Source organism: Micromesistius poutassou, assembly GCF_964030765.1.
Source record: "Micromesistius poutassou genome assembly, chromosome: 17".
NCBI classification, from domain to species: Eukaryota; Metazoa; Chordata; class Actinopteri; order Gadiformes; family Gadidae; genus Micromesistius; species Micromesistius poutassou.
In genome coordinates this window covers 6902629-6920303 of record NC_140287.1, presented here as the reverse complement: position 1 = coordinate 6920303, position 17675 = coordinate 6902629, and the positions used below count along the sequence as shown (strand labels likewise).

The 17675-nt window shown below is 44.8% G+C and overlaps 1 protein-coding gene across 1 annotated transcript in view; it reads left to right on the top strand.

Moving 5' to 3' along the window:
• Positions 1-17494, top strand: part of LOC311362426 (connector enhancer of kinase suppressor of ras 3-like) — a 43847-nt gene extending 26353 nt beyond the window's left edge. The window contains 17 exon segments of the mRNA XM_084482259.1: positions 133-279; positions 1660-1784; positions 2378-2568; positions 2718-2804; positions 3026-3291; positions 5888-5925; positions 7299-7341; positions 11206-11262; positions 11748-11790; positions 12345-12508; positions 13250-13323; positions 13601-13672; positions 13838-13902; positions 14002-14123; positions 14311-14698; positions 15499-15689; positions 16365-17494. Of these exon segments, the coding sequence (XP_084338385.1) occupies positions 133-279; positions 1660-1784; positions 2378-2568; positions 2718-2804; positions 3026-3291; positions 5888-5925; positions 7299-7341; positions 11206-11262; positions 11748-11790; positions 12345-12508; positions 13250-13323; positions 13601-13672; positions 13838-13902; positions 14002-14123; positions 14311-14698; positions 15499-15689; positions 16365-16598 (2307 nt within the window). The 3' untranslated portion in view covers positions 16599-17494.
• Positions 17495-17675: the final 181 nt, after the last annotated feature.

The following is a 17675-nucleotide window of genomic DNA, read 5'->3' as shown; positions in this document are numbered from 1 at the left end:
ATCAAGTGTGAATAAGTGTGAATGACCCTCACGGTCGAACCTCCTGCTCCACAAATGCAGAGAAAAGACGGAGGTCATATGTGAAAGCAGCTATCGAGAGAGTAAGAGTGTTTGTGTGTGTTTGTGGGACAGGTGGGCTGGCAGCTAAAGAACCTGGTGATCAAGCTAAGGGAGGACCCTAAGGGCGTGGTGCTGCTCCTTAAGAAGAGGCCAACGGGCACTACGGGCTTCTCCCCTGCCCCGCTGAAGAACATGCGCTGGAAGCCCCCGGTGCCACAGGTAAGCACATCGTTAGACACACTCACACACACACACACACACACACACACACAGCCCATCTCTCCCTAAGCTCTCCTCTTTGAAGTTCAGAGCCGGCCCGTCTGTCGTTGTCTATTCCTCTGAACCAATTATCTTTGTTTTGAGGGAGTTGGCTCCAAAATCAACAAGTGCAGACAAGTATCCGACCGCCAGCCCTGAGAGTGGCGGAGTGTGAAGATGCGATTAGGAACATGCTGCACGGGAGACAGCAGACCCAAAACAAAGCCCAAGTCACATGATGTTGTTCCGTTTGGGAGACGGGTTCGTCTGGCCCGGGCGGCCGGTGGAGTTGTGTAGAGGGAGTGTGTAGCAGCGCAGGGGCTGGAGGTTCGAGGGCACGGCGCATGCGGTCATCAAGAGTATAACGAGGGTAATGTGTTAGAAACAAATCAATAGTGGTTAGGTCATCGAGCCTTTTATCCCAGACAAAGGACCAGAGGAAATGTCTGGGTGCGCCCTCGTCGGGGGAAAAGGTCACAAACAATTCCCTGGACGATGTTGGTTCAAAGCTCAGATAAACGTCGGAACGGCCCCCGACAAATGATGGGTGTTTCATTCAATTATGGAACGTTAACAAATGTATTTCGCTCCCTCATGTGGACCAATAAAACTCGCGGCCCAGCTCTTAGCTGTGGCATCTGGTTTTCACTATCGGGCCGGTTCCACAGTGGGGGACAATGAGACCCTTGTAACCCTAGACCTACCCTAGAAAAAAAAAACAGACATCATGCTGTGGTAGCGTCTCTGATGACATCATAACAGAGCAGATATCACAGAGAGGCCCCCCTCGCCACTTTGTCTTCCGGCTCCTTGTTCGAGCACGTTGCTGGGACCCATATCAGGGCTGGCCATCAGTGTGTAGGTGATGCATCAGGGATCTGGGAGGCTGAACAGAGTGGCTCCTGTCCACCACACTGATGTTTGTGAATGAACAACACCACTTTGTTGCTTAGGAAGCCGGCTAGTAAGCACTGGTGCTTACGGAGACAAACACTATTAAGAAGTGTCATATATTTGGCCTGCCAAGCCCTTTGAGAGTGTAGTGGTGATTAAGGGCTATACAAATAACATTTAATTGGAGGCTGGACCCTTTGTTTGTGTCCTCAAGAAATGTAGGCGTAGCATATATTGTTGCTGTTTTTTGAAACAAAGGACTTTGATAATTTGCCAAGCCTTCAACTGAGCTTCAAGGTTTGCATTCAAACAATTACTTGGAGGGCATACCTCATGTTGACTTGCTTTCTTGGAGAGAAAAAAACAGCTATACAAATGTGTGTATCGAACCTATTGAACTACAAGTTGAATGGAAGACTGATGACTGGCTGTGTGGATGTTTTCCAGAACCATTCCTCCCTGGTGAAAGCCCAGTCGCCCTACGGCTCCGCCAACGGATCAACAAAGAAAGAGAAGCCTGCCATCTTGGATTTGTACCTTCCCCCGCCTCCAATAGTCCCCTATACTCCACGGTAAGCCCCCCCATGCTGTCTTTCACTGGGTAAGCACCACCCCCTGCTCTGTTGGTCATTATACAAATGTAGCCTTGTAAAAGTCAACTTATTTATTTGTGGAGGGAATTACATTACTATTTCAATCCTTCTGAATGTTCATCCGGAATTCATAGGGCCGTAGTTACATTTGCAGCCTTTGACAATTGATTTAGCCGTGAAACAGTAACTGCAATAAGTGAAATAAACCTTGGCTATCCGTTGCCCCCGTCCTAAAACCTAGATCTTAAAACTAGCAGACTCTGCCTCTGACCCCACCGTGGTAACGAATCACTCGCTCCCCGTCTGTACCCCATACCCCTCTCCTCACCCACACTATCCTCGGTCGGCCCTCGGCTCCACTGCATCCACGGCCACAAGCTGCAGCTGCACCCCCTCTACACTAAGCGTTGTCGTTATCAGGGTCACACTACTGGAAGACAATGGGCCAGAAGAACACGGCATGACGCCACTGTATGACACACCGTATGACCCACTGTGTGACCCACTTTGTGGGGTCGCAGTGACTGAATGGCTGGCCCTGTGTGTTCTCTGTCTCTCTCTCTGCGTCGCAGCGAGGGCCGAACGGGCTCCCTCTCCAGCACCAGCAAGACGAGGCACGGCGGCTCGGAGTCGCCCAACTCCTACCTGGACCAGGAGAGCAGGCGGCGCCTCACGGTGGGGGACTACGACAAGCTGAGGGCGGGCTACCCCATCGAGGCCAACGTCATCCAGCCGCGCATGCGGGAGCACAAGCCCGCACGCAGTACGTGTCGCATCGAAGCACACCCCCCCCCCCCCCCCCCCCCCACCCACCGACCCGTGGATACAACAGCCGTGGTTGGGGAAGCAGGACGTACAGGGAGGAGTTTGACTCGTATTTCACTGACGTGAGGGTTCTTGGTTTTGTTTCAGACAAGCAGCGGCCGCTCTCCATGCCGGTGGACACCTGCCTCGGGCTGATCGACCCCCACGCCAAGTCCTGGTCCCAAGGAAGGAAAGGTGTGTGTGTGTGAAGTCTCTTGTTTATACCACATAGCATTGCACTGAACCCGTTTAGTTGCAGGGGACGTTATTTAACAGTGTATGTAACAGTGTATTGTTGGTGACATCACAGCTCAGGAAAGATTATAATTCCGCCGCCCCCCCCGACCAACAACAGCCACTCTGCATGAACCGAAACGGCTCAATCCAACCGCACTTCATTCCCCCTTCAATCCCAGGAGAAGACCTGCTGTACAGATACCTGAGCAACGAGAGGATCCCCACCATCGCCGAGGAGGTGTCCACCGTGTGCATGCCGCCCTACAGGCCCGGAGGGGAGCGGCAGTTCACCCGAGGGGTGGACCACATCCGGGGGGGCCACCGCTACCACTCCAACGCGGACCTGCACAGCAGCGCCACCATCCCGTACCAGGAGGACCTGAGGAAGCCCCCGGTAGGCCCCGCCCCGCCCAGCAAACGCATCCCGGCAGAACGCTCGCTACTGGTCAGTTGGATCATGCGGCTTAAGCTATTGACTCACTGATGATGCACTTCCTGTCCACGGGGCTTCTGTTTCTGTTCTTGTATTTTTCCTCAGTGCCTTTTTGAGTTCATCCCAAAAAAAAAAAAAAAAAATGTCTGGCTGTCATTCTGCCGTTTTTCATTTTTTTTGGGGCTCTCTGTCGCACTACTCTGAACATCCTCCCCCCAACCCCCTCTTCTACCTCCATACCGCCCTGGTGTCAGTACTTTAACTACTACTACTACTACTACTACCACCAGCTACTACTACTTCTCAACAAGACTTGCGTTTGCAGCCACCGCTGCAAACGCGTCCCATTTCTACCCATCTTTAACGCGCCTAATCCCACCTCCTCTCCCTACCCCCCCACTGCCGACCTCAAGAGGATATATTCAGGGCTAGGAGGCGTTGGGCTCCGCGTGTGCTGCCGTCGGGACTTATTCTGTACATATTAAGTTATAATAACATGTTTGAGTGGAGTTGCTCTTGTGGGAGCATTGTTTTTTTTTTATATATATACTTTAGTTGCCGGGATCACAAGAAAACGTGCTTGTTTATTACTGCGATTGTGTGCATATTTTGGTTGTGTTTGCGCTAATGTTTTCAAGACAGATTGATGCAGAAAGAAATGCAGTGGTGTTTTTTTGGCTTTGTGTTTTCTACATTACGTTTTCCTTTTAAAGGGTTTGTACATCAGAATGCATCATGGGTTTTTGGGCTGCCGTTAATCCGACAGCACAAGTTGTAGTGCTGTGAAATCTTAAATCAATGTAAATATACCGTGATCTAGGCAAATGAAAACCTTGTTTTGCCATGTCTTTCATGAAAAAACACTGGCAGTTTCAAACACAATTTTTTTCCCCATAATGTAAAATCATTTCAAGATTAATCGCTAAACATTGACCACAGAAGCATTATTGCCTAAATAATAACTAACATTCCAATGATCGTATGCTTCCAAAATGGCGGCGGTCATAGAGATGTTGCACCACGATGTACAAGCCCTGTTATACCTTTTTTGGCCATCAGTCGCAATAGCATCTACCAATTACTGCCTCCTATGATCTATGCACAAATACAACTACACGATTTATATTCTCACTTGGGTTGAAGGATCAATGCTTCTTTGGTTGGTATGGAGGACAAGGTTTTTTTTCAATCTTTCTTGTTGTCGCCACCAGCGAATATTTTTCTCCTCGTCTTTGAGCTATGCAATCTATACTGTTTTTGGATCTGCTCTGTAATTTTGTACCTAAAATACCCTTATCTCCTGCTGGTGGACATGATTAACAGCTGTTAGGCCCTTTGTCTTTGGGATACACAAAGTTGTGTTTTTCCATTAGGTCCTAATTTGGGTCAACAAGACTTCTATGACAGTATTATTTAAGATAAATAAGGATTTAGAACATATGGGTCAAAAGCGATTATTCATTTTTCGGCCTTTTGTACGATTTGTATAGAATTTCATTAAAATATGCAGTTTATTTCAGTCTGCTTTTGTATTGTCTTTATTTTATGATACAACTCTTGTCAGCTGTGTGTGTGTGTGTGTGTGTGCCTAAGTATGTGTGGGTCCATGCGTGTGTGTGTGTGTGTGTGCGTGCCTTTCTCTTGAGCATCTATACTCTGCATGAAGGTCCATCTGAGTGATGAATGGTTGTCCTGTTTGCCTTGACCTTTTGAAGTCGTCATGACCTGTTTTGTTTTTAAAAGCATGTGGTGGAAATAGCTTGCTCAAACTATATGGTGGTGCAACTACCTGGATGCTACATCAAGCTTGTCATTGATGTAGCATGATGTAGTCAGTTTCTCATTGGAGAATCCGCACCTTTCTTACAAATGGGTCTGTGATTGCTATGTGGCTATTTCAGGCTTGCTCTATGAATGTTTTTTTGCTTGGAAGGCATATTTTCCCTGTGAATGAAACCATGAGGCACGTTTAAACCTTTAGGAAACGAAGATGTGCCTGTTGTTATGAAGAACGATACTTTAATCCCCCCTCCCTTCCCTCCTCTCACACACCCAGTCATTCCTCTCCGTTCTTCTCTTGTCTTCCACTTCATCCTTCCTAGCACCTTACTCTCTTCTCTGTCTTGCCAAGGCATGGACACCTGTGATCCCTCACTAATCTGCACTGGCAGAAGAACTGTGGTCTTTCCAAATGTTACCTGCGCTGTCCTAGCCCTTGCTGCTAACCACTAACATGCTTCAGCTGCATAACAAACATAAGTTGGCGGGCAACTAACGCAGAGGGTTGGGTAGATCTTCGTCTTTATGTGCTGAAAGATTTGCATTGCATTGTTAAATCGCTCGCAATGGCTGTCATGTCTGTTTTTGTTTTGTTCCAAACTAGATGAAGCACATCATTGGGCGGTGTTAAAGAGTTTAATATATTCAGTCAATATTCCAGTCAATATGTGTAGTAGCTGCAGATCTTGACCTAAAACACATAAACACACATACAATACTCGATAAGCATATTTATTTAATCAGATGATGGAGACAACCACAATAAGAATAGTTTGACCTTAAGCAACCAATATCCAATCAAATAACTACACAAATCTCTACATCACAGGGATCTGACTGGCGATCTAGCAGTGACTTCCTAAACAGGTGAGTGCAAGAATTCTATCCCTCACAAACATACTATACACACACAAGGAGTGAGTATGGTATGTTGAATCAACCATAAGAACATTACTTTTAGGTCAAATGGGAAACAGACAATACATTTTTAGACAACACAGCTTTGATAAACTTTTTATTCAGTGCCCAAATTAAAAACATTCCCCTTCAAAATCTAGATGAGCCAAATGAGGCAAATCACTAGTACCCTTCACCTTTCCCCCTGTATTTCAAACTAATGAGACAACCAATCCAATGCTAGATAACAAGACACACTAAACCACACCCCAAAATTCCCCATGTCTTATAACTGGATTCCCTGAAGAGGCCAGTGATTCATGACTAAACCAGGTGTGATACCAACCCTCGACACGTCCATACTTAGCAATGCACACAAACACACCATCACAGCTCAAAACACTCAATTAGCACACACACATTCCTGATGCCCAAATATGTAGCAAGCTTATACTGTATGTCCGATAATGTAACAGCGACTATAGGATGCTTAGCATTATGGAATGTGGATGGCCCATTTGATGGAGCAGTTGAAAGAACCGTAGGCTGTGTCGCTACGTAGTGCTACGTGCAGAGAGTTTTGCTTCTGTGTGTAATGTCACTTTTCAACTTGCATCCTATAGCTTTCTAGTTGCTATGAGCTGACTACTGTTTATGGCCCACACATCATGAAGGCGTCCTACTGTGTGGTGTGGGGTGGGGTAGGGGAGGAGCAGAGCGACATTCCATCAGATCCATCAGTCTATCGGCAACTCTTACTCTGACAAACCAATCATCATGAAGAAGGCTGAGTCAAAGTGGGGTTGATTTACGGCTGGGGGAGGACAGAATATTTCTTAGTTTCTTTCGTCAGGAATCCAAAGGCAGGAAAGACGAGACTGAAACTATTTCATACCCAGAAATTACAAGGGTGAGGCCTCGTGTTGCTGTCTGTTACGTATTTTGAGCTCAGGGAAGAACGCGTGTTGTCTACAAGTTCACTGTGGCCAGTTGCCAAATGTATTATCAGTGCCCTTACCACACAGGCTAAATGTCAAAGCCTCAAACCTTCACCCGCAAAGTCTATTTTCCTAGGACTAAATCAAAGCCAGCTGTGTTCCAGAATAATAGAAAGATAATAGTTAGTTTTTGGATGAGCTATAGCAGTCATAAGTATGTGTTGTACAACCACTTTTGACCGAGCCAAAGTGCAAGGGTCCGAGTTAAAGCCACTGTGCCTGCAGTAGGGATTAGTGACGTCTCTCACGTTTACTGTAAATAAACTCAGAATTTGATGCTCACCACAGGCACCCTGGTGGACGTTGGGGCAACATTCTTATCTTGTTTCTTTTTTACTTTTACAGATATAGTCAACAACACATGCGATCCTGGTCCTTTTCTCAAGCGGTAAGACTACTACTGTATTCTGAACAAATGCATGCTTTCCTAGATGGGAAAAGGTGAGGAATTTGGACGGCCTTGACCTCAGCTCACATGGCACAATGGGGGTGCAAAAAAGCAAGAGCCTTATTGACAAATCTATTAAAGTTTAACACAGAGATATGCTGACGGGAATGTTCTTTCAGACGTATGTAGGTCTAGAGACACATGCACGCACGCATGCACGCACGCACGCATGCACACACACACACACACCCTACGGGTCACAGCTGATTTTACTGCAGCTTTACTTTACTGCAGTAAAGCGCATATAAATCTCAAAAGACAGCATTAAAAACACATTTAAACATTCCAATACTAATCAAACATTGTCCTTGTCTATCAGGAATGTCTGTTATCTGGACCAATTGTATAACCACACATTACAGGTAACAAAAGCTACTATCAAGAGATTGACCAAGTAAATACAGTCAGCACTCACACCATGGCACAATTCACTGTTGCAGATGTGGGAATGGAATTTCCCCAGGGCAAACTTGGGACACACACACACACACACACACACACACACACACACACACACACACACACTAACTAACCCTCATGCTCCACAGTAACATAAGTTGGTGTCAATCCCTCAGTGGAGCGTACCACTCTGGGAACGCCACAGGGGTCTGTAGGATAGGTGCATTACTGACAAATGGGATGTTTGGCGTGGGCGGGGGGGAAGAAGGACCCTTATTGCTAGTTTAATGGTGACTTGTTGTGCTGTCGAAGATAGAGAGAACCCCCAGCTGTCAAAAGACATCGGAGGTTCCATGGACGAGAGGGCCAATGGCTGTACATTCTATGATGGCATTCACTTGTGTGCGTGTGTGGACGTGTGAATGTCCTGTTATGCAATTCTACTTCTGCAACCTACACTGATGCAGCTTAATCCTACATACTGCACCTTTTAAGTTAAGATAAGATAAGATAAAACTTTATTAATGCCCTGGAGGGGAAATTCCTGGGTTCCAGAAATACTTACAGCACAGTTAGTGTGTTCTTTTGGAGATACCCAGCCATCGACCTTGCCTTCTGTAAAGATTGCGTTGATTTCAATAATAATAAAATCTCAACCAATGGAACAATGGTGCCCACTGCCCAGTGTCGATGGAGCTACTGGTTCGTCTCTAGAGGTGCAAGTAGACCCTAGGAGCTGACCATTCTCCCTGGGCTGGTCCTCCTGCTGATCTGCACACCCTTGGATCTGATATGACCTCCCTAGCTCTGCAATCCACCCACCCACTCAGCCAACCCCCACTCATGCCCCCCACCACTCCAGTGCCAGTGTGAGATTCCCCCAGTGAAGAATAACCACTCTGTTTTCTCAATCTCCATCTCTCTCTCTTATACACACACACACACACACACACACACACACACACACACACACACACACACGGCACTAGAGATGGGTCTTGGGGGGGATATTAGCTAAGTGCCGTGACAATTCTCAGCATGCAGTGTGATGGGAGATTGAGCCCTACAATGGTGTGACCAATCCACACTCTCTTGAATCCTCTCTGGGCCTTTTGACATGAGTCTCAGACAGATTACCTCAGCTCCCCCCTCCCATTTCATGTGCCCGATACACACTTGTGTGAAATTGTCTTAAATCACTTTAGTGGGCCATGCTAAGGATGGTTCTCCCTCTCACTCTCTTTGTCTTGTCTCATAGAAATAAGCAAGTTAGAGACTGACTTGTTGTCAACGATTTGTTTTTTATGGATCAGAGTGGCTGGGGGGGAGGGGGACTTGTGAAATAAGGTGAGGAATGAGGTTTGTGTCAGTATTGGAAAGGGAAAGAGGGAGAGAGAAGAAGAGAGGGATTGAACAAGAGTGAGGGAGAAAGAGAGACTGATATAGCAGGAGATTTGAGAATGTCTGTTGGTTTACCACTGCCCCAGCGCAGACAGACATAGCCCACCACCACAACATCCGGCCCCTCTGTCGGAACAGTATAAGCCTATTCCATCTCGTGTGTTTTGGCAGGAACAACAGGGAATGTTATGTCTACAACGCCAGCTCACCACAGAGGCGCTGAAGAGCGTTGATGGCCATACCACAGCCGACTCTGCAGGGGCCCAGCATTTACTCTACTACTACCACCACCACAGCCATGAGAGGCTATCGGTGACACCTCACTATTGCCCCTACATGATTAACTGGAAACTGCCGAGCAGCATATGCAATGGCATAGACTATTGAGACAGCAGAATACGTGGTATCAAGCGGTGACTGGTGTTTAGGTACAGCAGCACGGTTTCGAGGCAAAAAGAAAATCGTGCGGCAGTTCTTACATTGTAGCACAGCGACACTTAGTGGACATTTACCGCAAGCGTTTCAAGCCAAACCATACATATTTGTTGTAGGCCTTCACTGAAACCCCGACCACAAAGAAAAGCGTTTAGCTCTTCAGTTGGTACTTTTCAACGACAACATGATTGCCAAAGTTTGGTTAGACTTTCGGCTACGTGTTGAAGCCAAACTGAATTTGCTGAAATTGTGGTGGCAGGTATGAGTTCAATTGGTCGGACACGTGTTCACTTTGTTGATAGTTTAGATACTTACTTTTGTTTACTTTGTATCCAGATTTTACCTATGTGTTGCATTTTGCCGGCTGACAAATACTTAGGGTTCTGTAGTCAATTAACCTTTGTTCCAAAAGTGCTATAGCCTACTTGTCAAAGTGTCATTATTTTGACCACATTCATGTTGTAGGGCGACATTGAAGATGTATTACCAAGGTAACCGCTCTGTCAAGCATGTTCCGTGATGAGTGTGGTGGAGTTCATGAAACTACTCGTCGGAAAACACCGAGTTGCATGTTTGTGTGTTGTGCAAGACAGAGAGCGTCGGCTGGTGCGCTGTGTGTAACGTTATGCGTTCACACGGTGTCCGGCCCGCCTCTGCCAGGTGTACGATCAGCATGCTTTGGATAGTTCGTTTGAGTTGAATCTTTAATCTGCCTGGTGTGTTGACGGTAAGGGTGACTTTTCTGTCGTTTTACAAATGACATCAAAACCGGAATCTTGAGGCAGATCTGGGGTTAGTTTGTGATTAAATCTTTAAGAACATCACGTGATCATCAGGCAGAGGAAGATATGAGTCTAAACTGCAGTCAGATATTTCTGTGGAATGTGGTTTATATATTCTCCAATTTGAGTCAGTTATTGAAAATTATAATGACATTTGGATGTATTTCATACTTTAATTCTACTTTAATCAGCCGATTTTTCGTATTTTTTTTTTACTATAATCAGCCAATTTCTATTCGAGGAATGAGGAACTCAGTGTTCAGAGGAAGTTTGCCAATAATGACTATGGTCATTTCAGCAGCCAGCGTCATGATGATCATATGTCTTTCCCATTAATTTCGTACCAAACAAAACTACAGAGTTTGTAACTACCTTATAGCTAAATAAAACGGGATTGCCTCCCTAACTAATCTCTAGAAATTAGTTGTGGGTTTGGATTAATCAGCATGTATCAAAGTGCTGGTCTCTTCTTCATCATTGGCTTCTGTGTGGTTTATTAACTCATGACTTTTATCGTCATTTATTTTGAGAATATTGCCCTTGAGCTTCCATTTAAAAATACACTTTACAATTGAAGGCGTTACTCAAATTCATCCCACTATTATTAAATCATTACATGAATGCCCCCCATTATCAAACATTTTTAGCCCCCATTTAAAAAAAAAAAAAGATTCATATTCAATTGCTTACAGCGTTTTCGTTGCTGCCGCAGTGTGACTGAATTGCAATATCATCGGTGTATGTTTTCATGAACATTGGGTTTCGCCTCCACCTTATGTTTGAATAGGCTGCGTTCCCCATATCCCTGGCCCCCTCCTCCATGGCTGCGGATGATTACAACCCGGTGAGTATAGTGCTGTTCTTCCCAATGCTCCACGGATACAAAACTACCTCTGTACTCCTTTATTTCCTCATTCTGTGGAGCGAACTTCAAGCGTTATGCAGCACCATGAATGCAGCGCTTTTCCAGCAGTGATGCGCTCATTCTCTCTGCTACTGACCATCTGTGATGTGTTGCAAAGAGAAAGAGAGAGAGAGAGAGACAGACGCCTTGAGAGAGAGAGAGAAAGAGGGAGGAAGAGAGAGAGACGCGTTGAGAGAGAGGAAGTGTGAGAGAGAGAGAGAGAGAGATGCCTTGAGACCATTGTGTGTGTAAGACAGAGCATGAGACACCCGGGTTGAGAAACAGGATGTTCCAAATAGATTCATCTCAGCTACAGCGCGCCACTTTGAAAGTGTCCTTCAGCTTCTCATTCTGTCCTGCACTCTCTTCTTGGTTGATTCACTGCCAACAACCTAACCTCCTCTCTCTGCTCGCTGTCCTCCAAGGTCTCTCTGAGAAGCAAGTCCAAGAAGAAGGGTTCACGTGGAGGTAAGGATCTCACCTCTCAGTGTGTGGTTCTATATATCCTGCTCTTACTCTCTCTTACTCTCTCGCTCTGTCTCTCACCCTGTCACTATAAACTGTAATTTGGCCTTACAGTGGGTGTGTGTCAAGTGACAGGGCAATTGAGGCATGTAGCAGACTTGTCGTGGAAGGTGCATTTAAACCATACAGAGTTTCCACTGCAGTCTATTTAAGCTCTGAACAATGCACCTTCGTTAACACTGTAGAGGAATTATTATTGTTTTTCTGTGTGATTCATATCTGAAAATAGGTAAGTTGAAAGACATTTTCCTGTGCAATTTGTTTTTTGCGTAGGTTTAGGCAATCTCACATCACTTATTCCTCTTCCGTATCACATTTCATAATCTATTTTTGCCTACGGAAAACAGAAGTATAGCTACTGTGCCACTTTTCCCTTTGCATGTCTGGTTCTAGCTTGTCACTATAGCAATAGCTGATATTTAACCCACCCTACGGTGTGAGTTTACGGGACCACCGTATTGATATGCATGGGTTTGGTCGGTTGTTTGTGTGTTCAGGCAATGTGACGATGAGCAGGAGACGGATCTCGGTTAAAGAACTGGGCCAGCCCGACCACCAGGGCTGGCTCTACAGGAAGAAAGATGCCTTTCTGGGTCTGAAATGGAAGAAGTACTGGTTTGTGCTCAAGAAGACCTCTCTCTACTGGTACAGCAATCAGTTGGTGAGTACTCCGAGAACTGTATGAGCTCAGTCCAATTTATTTTTGATTCTGACAATGTTATCACATATTTAGTCAATTCAATTTCCCAAATGCTTTAAATATCATACATTTAATTATATTATTCATAGACAAAAAAAAAAATGATGTTAACTGTAATCCTAATCCTATGTCCCCCCCCCCAAAAAAACAACAACATTATATATTCCTTATATGCTACGCAAAGTTCAAGTAAAGAAATGTATTAATATGCCCTTTCTAGTTTTCTTCCAGTCTCAGTATCTTTCCATGTCATAAATACCAATTCTGCTAACTATGATTATAGATTTGTTATCATTATAGAATTAAAGCTACCTTATATAAGCTGTCTCATCGCTAAGCAAGCTTATAGTCATTATAAACAAACAGTCGTTTATTGTGCCTTGTGCATTCGGGGCACCTTTCTGTCGTGCCGATGCATTGTGAGGCTCAAGGTGGTCACAGTCAAGTCATTTATGAGTCACACATACTCCTGCCAAGATTGGTTTCTCTGCTTGCCTATCGCCACACAATTACCCCAGACTCTGCCTCTGTGTTTCCTGACGCCGGCGGTTTCTCTAATGGCCTGTCAGCATCTAATGCAAGCGTGACCCTTCTGGCATGATGAATTAAGACAGATAGAGCCGGACATTCAGCTCACATGTCACAGGCTGTTCGTGGTGGATTAATGAAGAGGATCCTTCGATCTTTTGTGTGTTTTTTCAGGCCGAAAGAGCCGAGGGGTTTATTAATCTCACCGACTTCATCATCGACCGGGCAATTGAGTGCAAGAAGAAACAGTAAGTTGTTCACACATGCTGATTTTGTCTGAGGCTAAATAGTGCAACCAACAAACCTTCTGATACATGCTTAAACAGGAAGTGTTTGGCCCACGGACGGAAAAACTTTACAGCAATTGTGACAAAGTTAAATTCACTGTGAGCAGCAGCCTGCACAGTAAATTGAACATTGTCCATTGTGCAACATTTGCCTTTCTTGCCATTCAAAGTCGCCAACTTGACACGGTAAATATATGCGATAGCTTTTGTTAATACCTCAATGCTTCCCCCTCCGCAGTGCCATCAAAGCCTGTCACCCACACGTCATGATGTTCTTCTTTGCTGCTGAAAGCCACGAGGACATGAACATGTAAGTCACACTGCTGTGCAAATGTGTGAATTCTTGCTAAACAAGACCTTTCGGCAGCCTAGCACGTTCGTCTCTAATCGTCTTAGGAATGGATTTATAAATCCTCTTCATATTGATGTAGGAGTCGTTGTTGAATGAATTCCACGCATTGTGTTTCGTCCCTAGCTGGTTGAATAAGCTTGGGTTGGCTTCCATCCAGTATGAGTCGACAGAGAAGGCTGCGCCAACAGGTCAGAACTCCGAAATGTATCTTGTAATCTTTTTCACTGATTTGGTCTGGTTCCGGGTGTGTCGTGACACGGGGTTTATATGCACATGCGCGCGTTCAGAGTGCTACAGTGAAGCCAGTGACCACGAGGAAGCGGAGACCACCGAGGCCCCCCCGCCGCCCTACTCTGAGCAGACGCTGCGGGACTCGGTGGATGCAGCCGCTCCACCTGCCAGCGGACAGGTCAGTGTGGATTCTTCTGGACGTTAGTCACCGGACATCCACAACCGGTGGTGGTTTACTCTTTGGTCACCATCAATTTCCAGAGGAGAAGTTCATTTAGTTATAATAATCGTTGAATAAAAAAATGTGAGCTTGTATTTGTATGCCGCTTGTATATTAAAGTGTGTTTTTTTTTCCTCTGGGACAGGACACCCTGCCGCCGCCCTACTCCTCCCCGCTGCCCAGCGACACCAACGGTTCGCTGTCCTCGCCCGTCAGCACCATGACCTCACAGAGCTCCGCCTCCTCGTTAGTGAAAAACCGGCAGTCCTGGATGGACCTGGTCTCCCAGGCTTCCCCCGTCGCCGCGGAGACCACCACGGTGGTGTGCTCGGTGCAGGTGCACACGCACCGGCCCCCGCAGGAGGAGCTGGCGGAGGAGGAGGCGGAGGCAGGCGAGGCGCCGGCCAGCTCACGGGATGCGTCGACTGGGGACTTGTCAGAGAGCAGTTCCCATGGAGACGTACGTGTTGCTGCTGCTGCTGCTGCTGCTGAGGGGCAGACAGTGTTGGATATGCCAGCCACTGGGGACCAAGGTAAACCTTGTTTTCGTTTTTTGTTGTTTACAAATGATATACATTTACATTTACATTTGGGGTATTTAGCAGACGCTTTTATCCAAAGCTAAGTACATTTGTCAGAAGAAAGAGAAACAATACATTGCTGTCGTACAGTACAGTACCGTGTGGTACAGTAAGGATGTTCATAGAACCAAGTGACAAGCACTAACAATTGTTATGTTAGCCTATTCCCCGTATACATCAAAGATAGCTAGGATAAGATGCTACACAATGCTAAGTACTATTTTTAAGTGCAAGGGTTTACAACATACAATAAGTGTGTACATTAAGTGCCAGGACTTACGACATACAGTAAGTGATATAGCCTTGGTAAGTCATTGAGCATGTCAAGCATTAGTTCAAATGATCCCTTTCCGAGTTGTAAGCAGTAGTCCAACATGGAAGTAAAGGGAACTTGACTGCACATTTCTTGTCGACAGGCTGTCTCCACTGTTATGAAGACATGCAAAGAGCATTTCCCCATTTATGGTGACATCAAGTATAAATAACTGGCCAGTCTGGGTTAACTTGTGTAATTTAGTCCTGTGTCAGACCTTGTATTGAACCCCCAAAATGAGTCTTGCCAGTGTTTCATAAAGATGTACAGTCTGTATTTATGTTATACAAGTTATGCATGTACTAAAGATTTTTTTTGTTTATGGTTCTAATGAGATGTCAGACTTGTTGTTTTGGAACCCATAATAACCGACTGTTATAGAAGAAGTATAGCCCTAGGGTGTGTGTTTTGATGCTTGGATCCCATTCTATTTGGACAGGGGGTCATGAAGCTAACTTTGACGAGATGCAGACGCTGTACATCCACCTGAAGCAGGCCAGCCTCTCGCCCATCGGTGAACGCAAGCCATCCACCAAGAAAGACTTCCGGGCCTCCTTCATAAGGCGATGCAAGAACACCACCGTCAACGACAAATTACACCTTATCAGAACTCTCAACAGCACACTAAAGGTAGGGAGACCCGTCAAAAATAGTTATTATTAATAGTAACATCCAACGTGACTTTTTGGTATCTTTGACAACTAATTTATAGACTGATTTGTGTTATATGGACGACACAAGATTATTTAATGGCTGGGTAAATCAACAGAATAATTAATGAATGATATTCAGTACTTTTAATAATAAGTAATTTCCTTAAAGTGGCAATCTCGAAGATCTCCTTTTGGTTCTTTTTGGCTGCACATATGGCGAAACAAAAGCTGTACGCTGCGACACACACAAGTGAGTTGAAGAGCAAGTCTGTTGCGGAAGCTCGGCCATACCCTCTCTGGCAGAACAACCACTTCTAGGTGATAGAAAATGTGTCACTAACTGTGCAACACTTGTGATTTGAATGCATTGCGGGATTGTCACCAAAGACAACTAGTTCAACATTCACAATAATGCAAACGCAAGGGCTTTCATCAGTGGGCCACAGGCACCATCCCCATTTTGTTACCTCATTCGAGGATAGATAGTAACTTAACTGACATTTATTTAAAGGAAAGTCTTTGAGATTTTTCGAGATTGCCACATAATAATGGAGAAATTATCTATTAACCTATTTTCCTAGATGTGGCAATCATCCATTTTCATTAGAAAACTCTGATTCATATTATTTCTGCCTTTTGTCTTCTATACTAGTCTAAAGAGGCGGATCTGCAAGTGATAGACCAGGTGCTGTCGGATACGGAGCTTACCTCAGACCGGTTCCGAGAGTGGAAGGAAGCCAACGCACCACTGATCCAGGAGATCAGTCCCAAACAAGACCAGCAGGTGGCACCAGAGGATGAGGCACCCACAATAGATGCAGCAACAACAGACGCACCAGAGATGGTGTCAGCCGTTGCTGCTCCATTGGTAGAGACTAGTTTATAAAGGACTACTGAGGAAGATACCCTGTGCCTGGAGGTCTCTTAACGCTCCCCAACACTGTTGCTGTCCGACTTTTGTCTGACTATTGCGTAAACTAAGTACTGCCTTTCAAGTTGAAGATTTTTTTTTTAGCAACGGTAATGTTTTGTGTTTGGTCAAAGTAAAATGTGAAGTTTGTCTATTTAGTATTACATTTACTTATTGTATTACAAGCTCTTCATGTTTCTGTATTTTATGAACCATTCTGTGGAAATTGTCTTAATTCCAGTGTTTCAAATTGGAGGTATAGAATAGATTGAAAATGCAACCATTAATCTCAACCTGGAAGCATTTTTTAACAATTATTTTAGTTGTCAAGTGTTTCATATTTTAATATTGGTGCCATGCACTAACACTGCCTTTCACCTCTTATGAAATGTCACTGTGTGTTGAGGTATATATGATGTTTGGAAAACCAAATCAACAATATATATGTATAGGAGGAAAAATTATTATTAATATAGGATTTCCAGCTGTCTTGCCTGGTCAATCTTTATTAATTCATTAAATCAAACTGTCAAGAGCCCTATCATATCAATGACTTAGTCTTGGGGTCTGCAGATATTCATGTGACTTCATATCCCAGCCATACATTGGTTATATAGTTATACACTATATGCTATAAAGAAGCTACAACTGTAGTGCAGGTGCAACTGGGTTACTGCAGGGTAATCAATAGACCTTAACTCGAACTAGGCACAACTATTTTTTTATAACTTACAAATGTTTTTTGTTTTTTTGAAGGATGTAATTGTTGCCAGAAAGTGTAAAGTATTGTACATAGGCCTAACTGTAATGTATGATTTACAATTCCCTTTATTGATACTGTATTGGTTTAATGTTTGCCTTTGTCAAGGGAAATAAAGTGTTCATGCCACAAACTGAACATTTTAGGAGAATTGTGTTACTTTTCCACAAGAGAACACTTTTGTATAAAGTACGAAGTTGCATATAAATAAGCAATTCTCTATATAGCCGCTTGGGGGCGCTGGTCCTCCTGACGCACGGTATATTTCGCATTGTGGTTGTGCGCCATATTGG